General features: G+C 44.7%; 1 protein-coding gene across 2 annotated transcripts; it reads left to right on the top strand.

Annotated features, from left to right (window-relative positions):
* The first annotated feature begins 7,995 nt into the window (after window positions 1–7,995).
* On the top strand, window positions 7,996–15,451 carry LOC143655750 (dehydrogenase/reductase SDR family member 1-like). Of its 2 annotated transcripts, none has more exons than XM_077127167.1 (9): window positions 7,996–8,154; window positions 8,614–8,767; window positions 9,915–10,058; window positions 10,208–10,287; window positions 13,309–13,441; window positions 13,743–13,889; window positions 14,422–14,491; window positions 14,805–14,885; window positions 15,063–15,451. In XM_077127167.1, the coding sequence occupies exons 2-9, from the start codon at window positions 8,618–8,620 to the stop codon at window positions 15,197–15,199; spliced, it is 942 nt and encodes a 313-aa protein (XP_076983282.1). In that variant the 5' UTR covers window positions 7,996–8,154; window positions 8,614–8,617; the 3' UTR covers window positions 15,200–15,451. The 2 variants fall into 2 exon arrangements, with proteins under 2 accessions (XP_076983282.1, XP_076983281.1); XM_077127166.1 differs by having other exon boundaries at window positions 8,596–8,767.
* The last annotated feature ends 3,449 nt before the right edge of the window (window positions 15,452–18,900 follow it).

The following is an 18,900-nucleotide window of genomic DNA, read 5'->3' as shown; positions in this document are numbered from 1 at the left end:
TCTGCATTTTGGGAAGCTCACTGGGGATACAGAGTGGAGAGCATGGGCTCAAGGGTGAGAGCCGATTGTGTTCATCAAGAAAGGCAGCCTGCAAGGGCCAATATTCCCGGAGATATGATGGCAGTGAAGGAGTGAGTGGAGATGTTTTAGGAGTTAGAACCCACAGACTAGGGGCCTGGAAGAAGGGAGGTAGGGCTAATGGAGGACTGCTGTGGTCCTGTCACTGGCACAGAGGACCATGACACCAGTGGGAGGCACAGAGAGAGGATGTGACCAAGCTTGGAAAGAGAAGGCCAGGAGCAGCCTGCTTGCCTGAAGACACCCTGGAAGGACACTGAGGGGCTGGTTGAGACGCAGCTCTCTCCCCTGCTGGGGCAAATCAAAGGGCTTGGCCAGTCCCCTAAAGATGGTTGATCTCCCAGATAAGTTCAGGAAAAGATGGAGATTTTTGTTTTGCCTTTGATTTATTTTTTAGTAGGTAACATATTCACGTGGCTCAGAAGCCAAAAGCTATAAAAGCGTATACAATGAAAAGTCTCTCCAGCATCCCTGCCCTCTAGTCACTAGTTGCCAACCCAGAGGTAACTGGTGCTGCCTTATATCTGGGTTCCAAAGAGAGTGTCTATGCCTGTACAGGCAAATATCGAAACATATTCCAAGAAAAAACTTTCTGTGTATGAGCCTGAGCCTCTCTTTCTCCACCTGAAAGGTTGTATTTTGCAGTCTCAGGCCTGTACTGGCCCTTGTAGTGCTTCACAATTCTGAACTAGGAAACTGGTCTGGATCCAGAGTCCCCCATGCCATCCCAGGCCCTTATGCTGCTACTCCCATCACCAGCTCTTCCCTGCTGTGCCAGTAGAGAGGGTGAGGGAAAGGGAGGGTGTTGGCTGCGGGAATGCAGAATAACGGCCCAGGAGAAACAGTGCCAATGCCGAGAAGAAGCCCAGACTTGCCCTTCTTCCCTCCTCATCCAGGCTCCCACCCCCACGTCCCACACGACCCGGAAGGCCTGGACACCGTCTCTCAAGTGTTGCATGAGGTGACTTACCCCTCCAGCTGCCTGGCCTCCCTGTTGCATCGCACTGCCTCAGCCGCTCCCCTACCACCCAGGATCATCCAGACAGCCTCACGGCCTCTGGTCTGACCAGATGGACCAGCCGGACCTGGCCTCATATGGAGCTGCAGAGGAGGCAGGATTTGCCCCCAGACTGAGGAGAGGCTAAGGAGGGGCTGCTTCTGCTGCCTGCCGGACAGCCTTGCTGCGTGGGATGCTGCTGCCATCTGCACCGACTGAGGCACCTCAGGAAACCCAGTAGTGGTCAGTTGTGGGGATGGACAGTTTCCATCAGCCAGGGCTCAGGTGCAGGGCCAGGTTGGAGCAAGGTCAAGAGATCACAGGACCTGCCTGGACTTGTATGCCTCAAGTGGGGAGGAGCTGGAGGCTGCCTGGGATCTGGGGGAACCTTGGAGAGAAAAAGACTCCCTTCCTTAGGCCCTTGAAAATGGAAGAGCCCAGGAAGAATGCTGGGAGGAGACAGAAAGAGGAAGGGTCAGTTCTGAGCACTTCTGTTAGCAAGTCGGAACGCATATGCCCCATCCATGTGTGAGTAGGTCTCGGTGCCCCCCAACCGGGACATGGATCCAAAAGAAAGGAGCAAAGCAGAGCTCAGACACTGTCCCAACAGGAAGGGGTGTTCAGTGACTGCGGTGCTAGCTTCAGGCCTGGGCAAGGGGGCAAAAGGGACCCAGCTTCAGACTTACATTGTCAGTTTCACACAGCTAAACTAGCCAAAGTCTTGTGTTATTGTAGGGGGTGAATTAATGTTTATCAAGTGCCTGCAATGACCTAAACATTCTATCCAGGCCTAATTTAATCTTTTCACCTGCCATTCGAGATAAGTACTGTTAGTCCCCACTGTTGACAGCTGAGGAAACTGAGGCTCAGAAAAGTTAGGTAACTTGGCCAGGATTAGAAGGCATTGAAGTAAAGGGGTCTGGATTTGGCCTAATATGCATGACTCTCTAGAGGGCAAGCTCATTCCCCTGCATCGTGCTGGGAGGTCTTTTATTTGGGGCAGAGGGAAGGGTGGAGATTTGTTGGGCATAGTGGTGAAAGTGTTCCCAAGTTCACTGAGCCCAAAGATCTCTTGGCCAAATTCAGTGCTTGCCCTTCTCTAAATCTGACCACACTTCCTTTTCTCCACACCTTTACTGGAGCTGTTCCAACCCCTGGAGTGCTACCTATTCCCCCAGCCCCATTTCTACTGCCAGGACTCATCCCACAAAGCCCATCTCAGACTCCTAGGGGCTTCTCTTGGTTTCTGCTGCCATTTATCTTGCTCCCCTCCGGGGAACCCCTTCCTCATACACTCACTTGGCTCTCAACTGGTATTAGTGCCATAAATGACCTCATCCCATCCCCTAGATAGAGACCGACCTTTGCCCGCAGGTTGGAGGCTGGCTCTTGAGCCCAAACACTTCCCTCCCTCAAAACCTTTGAACCATGAATATGCAACTATGTGATGATATTGTGAATTACTGATTATATATGTAGAACGGAATGATCAAAAGTTAAGAATGTTTGCATTTGTTTGGTGGTTTTTGGTATTTTTTTAATTAAAAAAAAAAACAGAATGAGAAAGAGGTCCTTTAATCCTGTAGAGATCATTGTAATGTCTAGAAACATCCTAGAGTATATTAACCAGATAATAAAGAAGTACTGGCAAAGTTCCCTGAGGGAGGGGATAAAGACTATGGAACTATTAAACCTTAACATCAGGGAATCCCCTGATACTGTGTTGGACTTTAGGGAAACCCAATTCAATAGGCCATGCCCTCCATCCTGAGGCTTACTCTTGTAAAGCTTATGTAGGTAGCATAGAAGCTTAGACTACCTATAGGCATGCCTAAGAGTTACTTCTGGAGGACCTCTGTTGTTGCTCAGATGTGGCCTCAGTCTCTCTAAGCCCAATTCTGCAAGTGAAATCATCGCCGTCTCCCTACGTGGGACATAACATCCAGGGATAAAAATCTCCCTGGCGATATGGGAGAGGACTCCCAGGGATGAATCTAGACCTGGCACTGTGGGATCAACAATTCCATCCTGACCAAATGGGTGAAAAGAAGTATAATTAATAAAATATCAGTGACAGAGAGAGTTCAAATAGAGTCCAGAGGCTCTATTGGAGGTTGCTGTTATGCAATCTTCAGGTAGACCTTGCTGCCTATCATAACCTGCCAACCCCCAACTGGGGCCATTCCAGCCAATGCTAAAGAACACCTAGGGCAATGTGTAAGATTCCACAAGGGTTCCATGCGCTATAGTAACTTGCCAGAAACCTACAGCCTCCAGATGGGTCCCTGGTCCAGATAAGTCCTGAAATCTACTAGCCTCTCCAGAACATCAGATAGTTCCATCTCCCTACCCCATATTAGTGACAGTTCCTTCCAATATGAAAAATTTATAATTGCCATAGCCCAATCTAGGAGAGGTATGGAAAGATCAAAGGTGATGGTAGAATTATACATAGAAGATAAGACTTAACAAATGAATATGAATGCTGAATCATTAAATTGATATCTCTTTTAGTCTCCATTATTTTAGAGAAAGTAGATATAAAAACCTAAAATTGTGAAATTGTAACCCATGTCAAAGTCTGAAATATGTTCTACAACTAATTGTGGTGCTGTTCTTGGGAATGTATAGCTTTTTTGTATATATGTTATTGTTCACAAAAAAGAAGGAAGAAATTTGATCATGATGATAAAAAAGTATTTAAGCCCTCTGCCTCCTATATTCTGGAGCAGCAGAAGGAAAAATATGAAAGGATCGGATGGCAGCCCATGCCAAACTCTGGGATCTATCCTGTAACCACTTTTTGAAGAGTGCCTTGAAAACTATTGCTTTTTTATTTCTTTGCTTTATATATATGTTATACTATACAATGAAAAAAGTTTAAAAAAAAAACAAGGAGAGAGGGACTCAAGATCTCATCCAGCCTTCGACAGCCACCACTAAGAGCCATCATTGGAACTCATCCCTGTATGATGTCGTTGTCTCTTGAAGGCAACCAAATATCAAGGAAATAGAATATGGCCTTCAACATCAGACTAGCCTGTGAACAAATCCGGACTCTACTACCTTGGGAATTAAATTAAATAACATGTAAAGCAAAGCATCAAGCAATATACACCCATTGAAGCTGTCGGCTCATTTTCTTAACAAATATTTGAGAGCCTGCTCTGCACCCAGGCACCACTCTTGGCTACGGAAATGGAACAAAGAACAAGACAGACTGGCCCCAGCACACAAAGGTTTTCACTTCAGCCTTGGGAGACCTTTGAAGTCATCTAGACTTTCCATTTGTTGAAAGAAATGAGCGAACTGGGAGTCACATCACGGGGAACTGGTCCTCAGCCCTAGTACCCCAAGACACCGGAAGGAGCCTTAGACAAGATTCCATCAATATTTTATAAGCTAAGCAGTAGAGCACAGAGCTCTGAAAGGATGCAACGTGGACAGAGAGCTTTGATTAGAGGTAGAAGAGATTCAGGGTCTGAGGGCCCGAGAGTGGAGAGTCTTCGGGAATTTGGGGAAACAATATTCATTCAAAAATCATTTCTCTTACACTAACTATCACCATGCTAGTCACCAGGGAAGAATAGTTAAATGTGTGAGATGGATGCTATCATAGAGAATATAGAGAATACAGGAGGAAGCAACCCACTTCAATAGAGAATTGAGAAAGTAGGTGACATTGACCAGAGACTTAAGAATAGAGGTGGGAATACTTATAAGAAAATTGGGGCCTAGATTGTCAGCTCCTGTAGCAGTTACATTTAGTCCCGAGTGGTAATTGTTATTTCTGGATTTTGAGAGGCTGTTTTATATATGTATAACCTAGTATTCAGAGATAAGAACAAAGCCAAACAGCTCAGATTTGAGGTAATTCAGAACACAGGGGTAAGGAAGTCATTGTCTATGTTTTAGAACCTCATCTACTCTTGGAGATCAAAATAAGAAAGGTTTATATGTCCAGAACCTAAATTTTCTGTAGCACATAATCTAATTCAACCTGTCTGGATAGATCATTTAAACAAACGCAGGGAGCCAAGAATAAGAATGAAGACTGTTTATTCCGCATACCTTAGTGTAATGCCTGGATACATCCCAGAGTATATTAAAAAAGATCATCAAAAACAAATTGGCAAAGTCCCTTGAGGGATGGGAGAAAAAAAAGGGAGAACTAAACTTTACCACCAGGGAAACGCCTGATTCTGTGCCAAACATTAGGGACACCCAAATCAATAGAAGGAAGCCCTTGATCTTGAGGCTTGCTCTTGCGAAGCTTATGTAACAGAGAAGCTTAGCCTACCTATAGATATGTCTAAGGGTTACTTCCAGAACAACACTTTTGTTGCTCAGATGTGGACTCTCTCTCTCTAAGCCCAGCTCTCCAAGTGAAATCGTTGCCCTCCCCCTTGCATGGGACATGATTTCCAAGAGTGAAAGTCTCCCTGGCGGCATGGGAGATGACTCCCAGGGATGAGTCTGGCCCTGATACCATGGGATCAACAATCCCATCCTGACCAAAAAGGGGAAAAGAAGTACAATAACGTATCAGTGGCTGAGAGAGTTCAAATAGAGTCAAGAGGCTACTCTGGAGGTCACTCTTATGCAAACTTCAGTTGGACATTGCTACCTGTCATAACTTGCCAAACCCCAACCAAAACCATTCCTGCCAATCCTAAGGAACACCTAGTGCAATAAGATCCTACAAAGGTTCCATGCACTAGGATAACTTTCCAAAAACCTCCAGATGGGTCCCTGGACCAGATAAGCCCTGAAACCTAGAGGCCCCAGCCTCTCCAGAACATCAGCTAGTTTCACCCCCCTATCTTATATTATCAACAGCCCCTTCCAATATGAAAAGGTTAGAATGGGCATAGCCTAAATACCTCTAAAGAATGAGAGAAAGATCAAAATTTATGGTGGAGTTAAACAGAGAAGGTAGAATTTAACAAATGAGTATGATTGCTGAATCATTATATTCATATTTCTGTTAATGTCCAATATCTAAGAGCAGCTAGAAGTAAAAACCTAATATTGTGGCATTGTAACCCATACCAAACTCTGAAATCTGTTCAAAGTTAACAGATTTTAACTTTGTTAACTCTGAACTAATTGTTGCAATGTGCTTTGAAATTTATTGCTTTTTTGTATACATGTTATTTTTCACAAAAAAAGTTGACTATGATTTTTTATAAAACTGGACAAACATAAGGATTATGATACTTCTGTTATGGTTTGAAGTTGTTATGTACCCAGAAAAGATCATGTTCTTAAAGCTATTCCATTCCTGCGGGTGTAGACCGAGCGTGGGCAGCACCCGTGGTTGGGTTAAGCTGAGGCATGCCCCCGGTGGCTCTTACTCCTCTTACTGGAGTCTTTTATAAGAGGAAGAAAGACAGAGAGAAACAACTCATAGAAGCTTAGAAAGAAAGCTACAGATGGAGAAGCCAGAAGCTGAAAACTAGGTACCGTCTTTATGGTGCCTTGATTTCAACATTTTCATGGCCTTAGAACTGTGGGTTTGTAAGTAAGTAAATACCCATTGTAAAAAAAAAAAAAAAACCAACCCATCTCTGGTATATTGCATTTTGGCAACTTTAACAAACTAAAATAACTTCCTTTACTATGTGAAAGTTACATTATATAGATTATGTGGAAATACCTAAAGTGCTCCCTAACCATAACTGATACTCAATAAAGATTTCCCAGTTTAACAAAATAGAAGAGAATGGAGATGGAGGTGCGAGATTTAATTATATATATTCTTTAATTAAAAAAAAGATACTAAGGATGCATGTGTGGACAGCACAATGCTACCTAACTGTAGTACAATAATGTAAGTCTCCTTTGGCGAATGGCGAGAAAGGGGGAAAATTCAACTTTCCCATGTGGAAAATTCCTGATATTCTCACAAACAATGGAGGCAACCAAAGCAATAGGCCGAGACCTCACACCTGGGGTTTGTTCATATGAAACTTAACCCCACAAAGGATAGGGTAAGCCTACTTAAAATTAGGCCTAAGAGTCACCCCCAGAGAACTCCTTTTGTTCTTCAGATGTGGCCTTGCTCTCAGCAACGCAAGCAAACTCACTGCCCTCCTCCTCTCTGCTTTGGACAGGACTCCCAGAGGTGTGGACCTTCCTGGCAATGTGGGACAGAAATCCTAGAATGAGCTGGGACTCAGCACCAAGGGATTGGGAAAACCTTCTCCACCAAAATGGGGAAGAGAAAAATGAGACAAATAAAGTGTCAATGGCTGAGAGATTTCAAACAGAGTCAAGAGATTATCCTGGAGGTTATTCTTACGCATTAAATAGATATCACCTTTTTAGTTAAGGTGTAGCAGAGAGACTGAAGGGAACTGCCTGAAAATATAGAGCTGTGTTCCAGTAGCCATGTTTCTCAAAGATGATTGTATAATGATATAGCTTTCACAATGTGACTGTGTGATTGTGAAAACCTTGTGTCTGATGCTCCTTTTATCTACTTATCAACAGATTAGTGAAACATATGGATTAAAAATAAATAAATAATAAGGGGAACAAATGTTAAAATAAATTTTGTAGATTGAAATGCTAGTGATCAATGAGAGGGAGAGGTAAGGGGTATGGTAGGTATGAATTTTTTTTCTGTTTTATTTTTATTTCTTTTTCTGAATTGATGCAAATGTTCTAAGAAATGATCATGATGATGAATATATAACTATGCGATCATATTGCAAGTTATTGATTATATATCAAGAATGAAAGGATCATATGGTAACAATGCTCATGTTTGTATGTTGTTACATTTAATAAATTAATTAATTAATTAATTTAGAAAAAAGACACTAAGGGTGCATGGGTGGTTAGTGGTAGAATGCTCACCCCGCCCCCACATCCTGCCCTCACCCCAGGCCAGCGCTCCGCCCCCTCCACCCGGACCTTAGATTCAGACCCGATGCTGCTCTCTCGGAGCCCTTCCTGCACCTCTCCAGTTTGGTCTTAGCAGAGCTCGGACTTCCACTCCATCCCTCCCGCTCCCGCCGCCAGAATCAAGGTTTTCGAGCCACAGCAGCTGTAGCGAGACCGCACAGGAGTTGGTGAGTAAGAATTCCCCGCTCGCCTCGGGGTCCCCGGGCCTCCCGCTCCACCCGACCGGGAAGCGGCGCCAGGGGTCGGCGGGACTGCATCCAGGCTGTAAGGGCCACAGCCCCAGAGAGCCCAGGACTCTGAGGGTCTCCCGTTCCAGAACCTCCCACCTCAGAGGATGCCACGCGGTGTCCAGCTCTGGACAGCCCAGCCCGCCCCCTTCACTCCCTACCCTCCCAAAAGAGACACTCAGCAGCCCTGCCTGAGGGCCCACCCACCTCTCAGGCACCCCCTCTGTTCCTTTTCCCTCCTGTCATAGGAACCCGACCTTTGCTCACCTTCCTGCCGCTGTTTTGGGTCCCCGTACATACACACACACACACACACACACACACACACACGCACACACGCAATCTGCCAGCTTTCCGCAGATCAAGTCTCTGCTGCCACAGGTTTTCACCCTTTACCAGAATCATGGCACCACCTCTGAAGGGCCAAGTGTGCGTGGTGACTGGTGCGTCCAGGGGCATCGGGCACGGCATTGCCTTGCAGCTCTGCGAAGCAGGGGCCACCGTTTACATCACTGGCCGTCATCTGGACACCCTGCAGACCACTGCTCAGGAGGTGAGCCCTTGCTCTGGGACTGTCGCACAGAAACCACCCGAGGAAGCCCTTCTCAGGTTCTCCCGTAATCCCTTACTAGAAATCGTAATATTCCTCAGCAAAATATGAATATCTACTCCAAGTGGGATAAACAAATACCACAGTCAACTTTAGATCGGGTCAGATTTCACCACCAAGTAAACTTTATTAGCTTCAGGAATTTGGAATTAACAACTAAAGGATTGTAGACCTGTACATTCTTCTATTTCTAGGAACGACTTAATGAACTTTACATTTTCATTTGGAATCCAGACTTCCCTACTAGACTTCAGTTCAATAAATACGTGGGTACCTACAATTTGCTAGGCGCTGGGCAAAGCACTGAAGTTATTGAGATTAATGAAATATAATCTTTGCTCTTAAAAAGACAGAGTCCAACAGGAAGCCAGATGCAGAAATTGCTTATCTCCATGTCGTGTGATGAGAGAGGTGTGCACGTGAGTGCATGTGGAGATTCTGTGGGGAACAGGATTGTCAGGGAAGGCATTTTGCAGGAGGTGGTTCTCAAACCGCGTCTCTAAAGTTAGGAAAGGCATTCTAGCAGAGGGACAGAGGGACAGTGTGGATGTGGTGAATAAGAAAAGCTAGAGCCTAAAAGTACACATTGGGGACACATTTGTAGAGGATGAGGCAGAACACAAAGTAGAAACAGTTCATGCTTGGTAACTGATTTCTCAGTTACCAAAGAGGACAGTTGATGGGATGAGGGTAAGAGGGCTGGGGTTGCAGAGGAGCTCGAAGTGAGTGCCGAAGAGTAGGAGCTAAGGGCATGAGAGATCGAAATGACCAAGGATGAGGAAAAGGATCATTACTCGGTTCTTACGAGCTGGCTCCATGCCTTATCTGTCCCTGTCCTCCATGTGCAGGATACAGTGCCTTACACGTGGTTTATAAGCTTCAGTAAAAGTCTGTTGATGTGAAACACGAGATCCACCTTGCTGGTGGGTGGGGGCAAGGTGGGGGCCAAGAGGGAGGAGCCGCTCATTCCTGAAACCCCAGAGGGTGATATTTGCTCGCCAGGTTCCCTCAGCTGCTTGCCTTCTCAGCTCCCAAGTTCACTTTGGTCGGGGGAGTGGCCTTAGCACGTATCTCCTGGGTCGCTCTTCAGGCACAATCCCGTGGAGGCAGGTGTGTGCCTGTGGTATGTGATTCCAGTCGGGAGAGTGACGTGCAGAGCCTGTTCGAGCAGGTGCGTCGGGAGCAGAAGGGGCGTCTGGATGTGCTGGTCAACAATGCCTACGCTGGGATCCAGGTACCCTTTGAACTCTGATCCCAGCCCCATGTTCCTGGCCCTACCCCTAAGTCCTGAGTCCTCATCCCCACTGTCTCCTCTATTACCCAGCCCCTCACTCCTTCTTGCTTTAAGATCGTCCAATCCATCATCCTTCCTGTGTCTTCCAGACAATCATGGACAATAAGGAGAAGACATTCTGGGAAAGCCCCGCCTCTGTGTGGGACGATTTGAACAACGTGGGACTCAGGTAGGTGCTCCCCTTGCAAGGCCACTGCAAGAACCCGGGTCCCCTCCCTCACTCACCCAGGCGGGGGGCCAGACCTTTCCCCATTGGCCCTCTCCTTTCCTGAGCCTCCTTGCCCCTCCATCCCCCTCTCTTTTCTGTCCCATTTGCCCCACTTGCCTCTGGAAAAGTTTCATCCAGGTGAGTCTGTACCTGGGAATGTCACCTTTTGCCTTCTTTCTGTCAATACTTTTCACCTGAAGGAGCCCTTGGCCTCCCTCCTGCCTCACTCCCTGCCTATTCAAACGCACAACCAAGAAGGGAGACTTCCTCCCTGAGAGCTCCAAACCCCCACAAATAACACACCCCGTAGATAATCTGTACTTTCAAAAGTGGTTAGAGGAAGAGATTGTTTTGTGTTGGACCAAGAGAAGGTTAATAAGAAAGAGTGAGTGCTCCCGCTCCTTAGCCGCCCCTTTCTTACTCCTGACCCACAGGCAAGGGCACTTCTGGGTCAGAGCCCGGAGTGCAGGGGCGTCTCGGCATTACGCAGAGAAGTGAGGTGGAAGCACAGCATTTAGAATTCACCCAGTAAATACGCACCAGCAGTGTCCGTGTTTTTTATTGTTGGAACGATGTTCCTCTCTCAGATTATTAAACTCTACTAGGTAGATATGATCAGCCACCTGTGGGACTAACAAGAGATTATCTGCAAATACCTGATCAGAGCATTTGAGAACACCTACAGTTCCGATCCTGGGACTCTGGCAGCAAGCCCCTGAAAGCAGAACTAAAATGCCATTGTGACTTCTAAAGTGGGAGAAGGACTAGAATGCAATCGTGGTTTCTAAAGTGGAAGAAAGTTTGTGAGGTCAGAGGGAGGCGGTCAGCTCAGAGACATGAACGGAAAACCGAAACGCTGGAAGTAGGCAGTGCCTCTGTCCATCAGCCTCAAAGAGAGGAGCCTTCCACACCCTTCTCCCCTGCTGGTCAGGGTTTTGCAGCAGTGAGGGAGACACCAGACCTGGAGGGTGGGCGCTGGGCCCCGGTGACAGCAAAGTTCACTTTGTGAGCTTCTCGGCAGCACATCAGCACCTTCCCTCCCTCTTCACATACGCACACACACACACATGCACGCATGCGCACAAACGCATGCACATGCAGCGCACACACATTTACTGTGTCCCTCATATGCATTCCTAGAACTGGCCTTTCCTTTTCAAACTAAAACTCTCTCGACTTGTTTCCATTTATAGGGTCCTAAAATGTTCCTCATGGCAAAATGTTTTTTCTGGTTATAATATATAGGTGTAGGAGGTTTTTTTAATTACTGAAAAAAAGTTGAAGACCGTGATGAATCTTGTTCTCTTCACTGCCACCCTCTTCACCCTCCTCTGAGATAGCTACTGTGAGTGGTTTCCTAGTCATCCTTTTATATTGTCCACACAAATATCTCTAATTCTTTTTAATACTTCCAAAATTATCCGTTGGAAGGATGTACCATAATTTATCTAATTTCTTAATTGTGGCAATTGAGTGGTATCCTTTTTCCTCCAATAAAGTGACGCTGCACTGGAGGCCCTTTAAATGTGAGCAGGTGTTTCTACAGAACAACCCCCAGTAGTAGCATTTCTAGGTCACAGCATATATACTTCTTAAAGATGTAATAAATATCATCAACTTGCCCTCTAAAAAGACCCCAACAATTTATAATCCCACGTCAGTGAAGGAAAGTATCAGTTTCCCTGTGTCCTCAACCTAACGGGACAATTTCTGCTCCTCAGATAGGCTAAAAATATCTCAAGATTGTTTTAATTCATGCTTCTTTAGAATGATTAGTGAGGTTGAGCTTCCTTTGTTTTCCACTGGTTTATTGCCTCTTTCTTTTTTGTGTGATTTGTTGTTTGTGTTATTTGGTTATTCTTTTTTACATTGATTTGTAACAGGTTTCTATGGAAGAGTTTATTTGTTTTGCGAGTAATTTCCCAGTTTATTACTCATTTTTTCATGCATACACCCCACCTCTCTCTGTGTATGTACATAAATGTGTGTGTGTGTGTATATATATATATATATATATGCTTTACTTTTAAAAAGTCAAATCTGTTGACCTTTTCTTTTATTGTTTCTATCTTGTTGTGATGCTAAGAAAGGCCTTCCCCACCCCGTTTATTAACACATTCACCCATGTTTTCTTTTAGCAGTCTTACTACTTTCATTTTTTTTTTAAATTCAACTGTGAGAGCCTTTGGAATTCATTTTGAAATAAAAAATAAGAACCAGTGCCACACACATGACTTCCAATCATCTTGAATCATTTATTGAATGATCCATCTTTCCCCACTGATTTGAAAACATGTTGAATTCTTATTTACACTTGGATCTAACTATTGACTATTTTCATTTTATTAATTTATCTGCCTATTGTTATACCTGTATTGCGTTCTTTTAACTAGTGTGTCCAGTGGTCCACTTTATTACAGGGTGAGGATGCACAACGCCCTCACCCACCAGACAGTCTTCATCTTTTTAGAAGATTTTCCAGGCTAATCTCATATGTTTATCCTGCTCATTGAGCCTTAGTTTATTTAGTCACTTCCTGCAAAAAGCCTTATGGACATACAGATTTAAGATTTAATTGCCGTGTATGGATTAATTTAAATAGAACAATGTAAATATACATTGATTCTTCTTGTCTGTGACCATATTTTGCCTGTACTTGTTCTTTATATTGGGCAGAAATTTTATATATTTTTTCCGTGTAAACCCTATACGTTTCTGAAGTCTTTCCCCTGAGGTATCTGTGATTGTGACTGCCCTTTATTCTTCCATTCCGTCTTCGAAAGATGATTGCTCCTCATCTCGCGGTGGTTGATTTTTAACCGTTTTCCTTCTCATTTTGCGGGCTCGAGTCTGAATTCCCAGGTCTGCAGCCTTCCCTCTGCTGACGGCAACTGCTAGAGGGCAGAGGAAGCTGCCAAAGGGCCGCAGCCCCCAAACAAACGCCAAAGGCAGTTCATGCCTTCTTCTCCGCCCCACCTCCAGAGGCCACTACTTGTGCTCGGTCTACGGGGCACGGCTGATGGTGCCAGCTGGCCGTGGACTCATCGTGGTCATCTCCTCCGTTGGCGGGCTGCAGTACTTGTTCAATGTTGCCTATGGCGTGGGCAAAGCTGCGGTGAGCACCCAGTGGCATGGGGGTCGGGAAGGGGTGCAGGACCATGATGGTATCTGTGACTCAGGAGGTGAGTTCCCAGTGGTCAGAATGGTAAAGCCAGCTGACCCTTATCTCTCCCTCTGCCTCTCCATGGACAGTTGCTTTGTTTGGTTCTCAAGGGGCCCCTCATTATAGTGGGGAAGAAGGGCAGGTGGGACTGGGAACGGCTGGGGGCCTGAGCATACCCCGGCGGAGCAGGGAAGGTGTGGAGGTGACACTGCCAGAGGACCTGGTTGTCACCCTGCCTTCTGTCCCTCCACAGTGCGACAGGCTGGCTGTTGACTGTGCCCAAGAGCTACGACGCCATGGGGTTAGCTATGTGTCTCTGTGGCCAGGGGTCGTGCAGACAGAAATGATGAAGGAGTTTATGACAAAGGAAGAGTCTTCTGAGGATCCCGAAGTTAAGCAGGTTAGCAAGGGAAGGGTGAGGGAGGCAGGGGACTCATCCTCTCCATCCCCAACAAGACCATGACAGCAGTAGCTGCTCCCACCTACTGAGTCCCTGAGCACTGTTCACACGTGATTTCCTATAATCCTGCAGGGGAAATATCATCTCCATTTTACACATGGAGAAAATGAAACTCGGCAAGGTTAAGAAACGTGTTCATGTGGCATAAATGGAAAGGCTCCCTAGGGAAGTAGAAAGGCTGACAGTCTTCAAAGCCCTTCCTTTAAAACACGCACATTGAGTTGCTAACCTCGAAGGTCCAGGCCCTGGTTGGCACCATCAGATCCTTCTCCTCAGGGAGCCAGTGAGGCCTGGCACGGGGGTGCCAGTCTCGTCTGAGTGTGAGGAGCAGCTCTGGTGATCTTCTAAGTCACTGGTTCCCGCAGGTGGAGCCACGAGGGCCTTTCTCTCCTCCTGGAGTAGGTGAGGGGGAAAGGGGACTGGGCAGTGCGCTTGGATATTGACTCTTCACTTTCCTGTCCCTGTGTTTCAGATCAGATCACTTTTCTCATCCGGGGAAACCCCAGAAGTTAGTGGCAAATGTGTCGTCGCTTTGGCAACAGGTGAAGTATTGGGGACAGCTGGCCACAAGAAAGGGATGATAGCAGGGCTGTGGCAGTCACTGCTGGGCCCTGGTTTGAGTGATTGTCAAGTAGGAAGAAGCCCTTCTTTCCTCTCACTTCTAAAGGCCCAGAGAGTAGGATTCCTAGTGTGATGTTTGGGAGCCTTAGGAAGTGGCTAAGTGTGGCCAGGGGTCAGAAGCCCAGGTACCTTCCTAGGACCAGAGAAACAATTCTCCTGAGCTCCTGAATCTGTCCCAAATGTTGCCATTCTGTGCTACTCCTAAGCCATCTCCAGCTATACATGTGTCCACAGACCCTAATATCCTGAGCCTGAGTGGAAAGGTGCTGCTGTCTTGTGACCTTGCTCGACGTTATGGCTTTCGGGATGTGGATGGTAAGAGCTCCAGCAGCCCAGACCTGACTCTCTTACTTCTGTTCACTGCTCACTCCTTCTACCTCACTCTCTCCCTGTTCCTTCCTTCCTCCACCCCACTCAGTTTCTTTGGCCAAGGTTGAGATGTCCAAGGAATTGGAAACAAGGGTTGAATCCTCCTCTCCTTGTTGTCCCCAGGCCGACCTGTCCAAGACTTTCTGTCTTTGAGCACCATCCTTTCCACCACCTCCAGGCTGGGCTGGCTGTCCTCATACGTGCCTGGCTTCCTCCGTATGCCCAAGTGGATTATGACCCTTTATACCAGCAAGTTCTAACCCTCCTTGCCTGACGGTACCACTCTGCTTCCATCCCCAGATGGGCCGGAAGTAGTTTGGCCTATCTCAGTGGAATTGGTGACCTTTCTCACCTACCCAGACCCTTGATTAGAAAAGAAGGTTCTGTTGTGTGTCCGTACTGGGTTTTAGCGGCTTTTATAGGCCATTCCTTGTGCCTTGGTTTTTCTCATCCCTGCATTTTACTTTTTGCCTCTGTAATAACAATACCCAACGGGCTAATAAAGGCCTCATTTCTCCTTCTACATGTTTTTTGGGTTTTTCTTTATTTTTTATTTTGAAAGAGTTTCAAGCTTATAAGACAATTGGAAAAATGAAACAAATCCCATACAGTGAACTCCAACAAACTGCCACCCTACCCCAGATACCCAAACCAGCCAGTTTTAATATTTTACCACCTTTGCCATATCATTCTATCATCTATTATCGATCTATGTATCTATCTGTCTCCTGAACATTTGAGAGCAGGCTGCACACATATCCTTGAGCACATAAAACCTCCCTGTGTATTCACTTATGTCATCACCTTAAGTGCTATTACCAATTTCAAGAAATTTAAAATTAATAGAAAGCCTACATTCTATATTCCAATTTTTTCTTCTGTCCCTATACTATCCTTGTGAAAATTTTCACCTCTTTTCTTAACCACCATCCAGTATCATACATTGCATTTAATTGTCATTCTCCCTTTAGTTTATTTTTCTTTCTTTTTTTAATTGTGGAAACATATAAACAACATAAATCTTCCCATCCCCACGTGTCCTAAGCACACCATTTAGTAGGATGAACCACATTCATGATGATGCAGTACCCCCACCACCATCCCTTACTAGAACTTTCCCTTCACCCAAACAGAAACTCTGCACTCATTTTACATTAACTCCCAATTGCCCCTGCCCCCACCCCTGGTAACCTGTACTCGATTTTCTGACTCCGAGTTTGCATATTCGCTAATATTTTCTTTGTGGTTATCACAGGGATTAAATTTGACATCCTAAATCTGTAACAGTCGTGTTTGCTTTGAGAATGAACTATGTTCCTCCACCCCTTCATCCCCTCAGCTTTATGTACTTCTGGTTGCCAAGTACATAGTTATATATTATGAATCCAAAGCCATTGATTTATCATTACATTCTATGCATTTGATTTTTAGAACCTTTAGGAAATAAAAAGTGGACTTATAAACCAAAATACAATAGCCACAGGTAGTTTTATTTACCCATATCATTATCTTTACTAGAGATCTTATTTCTTTATGTGGCTTCATTCATTGGTCTAATATCCTTTCCTTTCAACCTGCAGAATTCCCTTTAGTATTTCTTTTTTTTTTTTTTTATTTTTTATTTATAATGCTATTTTTTTTCAGATTTTTTTTAAAAATTTTTTTATTAATCAAAAAAAAGAAAAGAAATTAACACAACATTTAGAAATCATTCCATTCTACACATGCACTCAGTAATTCTTAGTATCATCACATAGATGTATGATCATCATTTCTTAGTACATTTGCATCGATTTAGGAAAAGAACTAGCAAAACAGCAGAAAAAGATATAGAATGTTAATATAGAGAAGAGAATTAAAATAATAATACTAATAATATATATATATATAAAAAGGAAAAAGAAAAAAACAAAAACAAAAGATACAAACACACAAACAAACAAACAAAAAACCATATTTCAGGTGCAGCTTCATTCAGTGTTCCAACATAGTTACATTACACTTAGGTATTATTGTGCTGTCCATTTTTGAGTTTTTGTATCTAGTCCTGTTGCACAGTCTGTATCCCTTCAGCTCCAATTACCCATTATCTTACCCTGTTTCTAACTCCTGCTGGTCTCTGTTACCAATGATATAGTCCAAGCTGATTCTCGAATGTCGGTTCACATCAGTGGGACCATACAGTATTTGTCCTTTAGTTTTTGGCTAGACTCACTCAGCATAATGTTCTCTAGGTCCATCTATGTTATTACATGCTTCATAAGTTTAGTCTGTCTTAAAGCTGCATAATATTCCATCGTAGGTATACGCCACAGTTTGTTTAGCCACTCGTCTGTTGATGGGCATTTTGGCTATTTCCATCTCTTTGAAGTTGTAGATAATGCTGCTATAAACACTGGTGTGCAAATGTCCGTCTGTGTCTTTGCCCTTAAGTCCTTTGAGTAGATACCTAGCAGTGATATTGCTGGGTCGTAATCCATTCTGCCATTCTATGTCTTTTCATTGGGAAATTCAGTCCATTAACTTTTAGTGTTATTACTGTTTGGATAATATTTTCCTCTACCATTTTGGCTTTTGTATTATATATATCATATCTGATTTTCCTTCTTTCTACACTTTACTCCATACCTCTCTTTTCTGTCTTTTCGTATCTGACTCTAGTGCTCCCTTTAGTATTTCTTGCAGAGCTGGTCTCTTGGTCACAAATTCTCTCAGTGACTTTTTGTCTATAAATGTTTTAATTTCTCCTTCATTTTTGAAGGACAATTTTGCTGGATATAGGAGTCTTGGTTGGCAGTTTTTCTCTTTCAGTGATTTAAATATATCATCCCACTGTCTTCTAGCTTCCATGGTTTCTGCTGAGAAATCTACACATAGTCTTATTGGGTTTCCCTTGTATGTGACAGATTGTTTTTCTCTTGCTGCTTTCAAGATCCTCTCTTTCTCTTTGACCTCTGACATTCTAACTAGTAAGTGTCTTGGAGAACGCCTATTTGGGTCTATTCTCTTTGGGGTGCGCTGCACTTCTTGGATCTGTATATTTAGGTCTTTCATAAGAGTTGGGAAATTTTCAGTGATAATGTCTTCCATTAGTTTTTCTCCTCCTTTTCCCTTCTCTTCTCCTTCTGGGACACCCACAACACGTATATTTGTGCGCTTCATATTGTCATTCAGTTCCCTGATCCCCTGCTCAAGTTTTTCCATTCTTTTCCCTATAGTTTCTGTTTCTATTTGGAATTCAGTTGTTCCATCCTCCAGTTCACTAATTGTAGCTTCTGTCTCTTTAGATCTACCATTGTAGGTATCCATTGTTTTTTCCATTTTTTCTTCTTTGTCCTTCACTCCCACAAGTTCTGTGATTTGTTTTTTCAGACTTTCTATTTCTTCTTTTTGTTCAGCCCATATCTTCTTCATGTCCTCCCTTAATTTATTGATTTGGTTTTTGAAGAGTTTTTCCATTTCTGTTCGTATATTCAGCATTAGTTGTCTCAGCTCCTGTATCTCATTTGAACTATTGGTTTGTTCCTTTGACTGGGCCATATCTTCAATTTTCCGAGCGTCATCCATTATTTTCTGCTGGTGTCTGGGCATTTGATCAGATCTCCCTGGGTGTGGGACCCAGCTGGTTGAAAGGTCCCTCTGTGGAATCTCTGGGCTCTGTTTTTCTTTTCCTGCCCAGTAGGTGGCGCTCGTGGCGGTCGTTTGTCTGCGGGGCAGTCGGCCCGGGAAACCGCGCGTGGAGGCGGGGGTCGCTGGCCGTGGCTTGGGGGAGTGCTGGTCCAAATTGCCCAGCTGGCCCGAGACGCCAAGCGTGACGGGAGGGCCCCGCTATCCAATGTTCCCAGTCAGACCGGGGAGCCACGTGCGTGGAGGGGACCCCAGACGCCAGCCACCCCAGCTGGGAAAACGCGCACCCCTCGGGTATCTCACAGCAGTGGATTCTCCCTACCCGTTCAGCCGT

The sequence above is a fragment of the Tamandua tetradactyla genome, chromosome 14 (genome assembly GCF_023851605.1).
Source record: "Tamandua tetradactyla isolate mTamTet1 chromosome 14, mTamTet1.pri, whole genome shotgun sequence".
Taxonomy (NCBI): domain Eukaryota; kingdom Metazoa; phylum Chordata; class Mammalia; order Pilosa; family Myrmecophagidae; genus Tamandua; species Tamandua tetradactyla.
The sequence above is the reverse complement of the archived record's forward strand: the minus strand, read 5'-3'. Positions and strand labels throughout refer to the sequence as shown.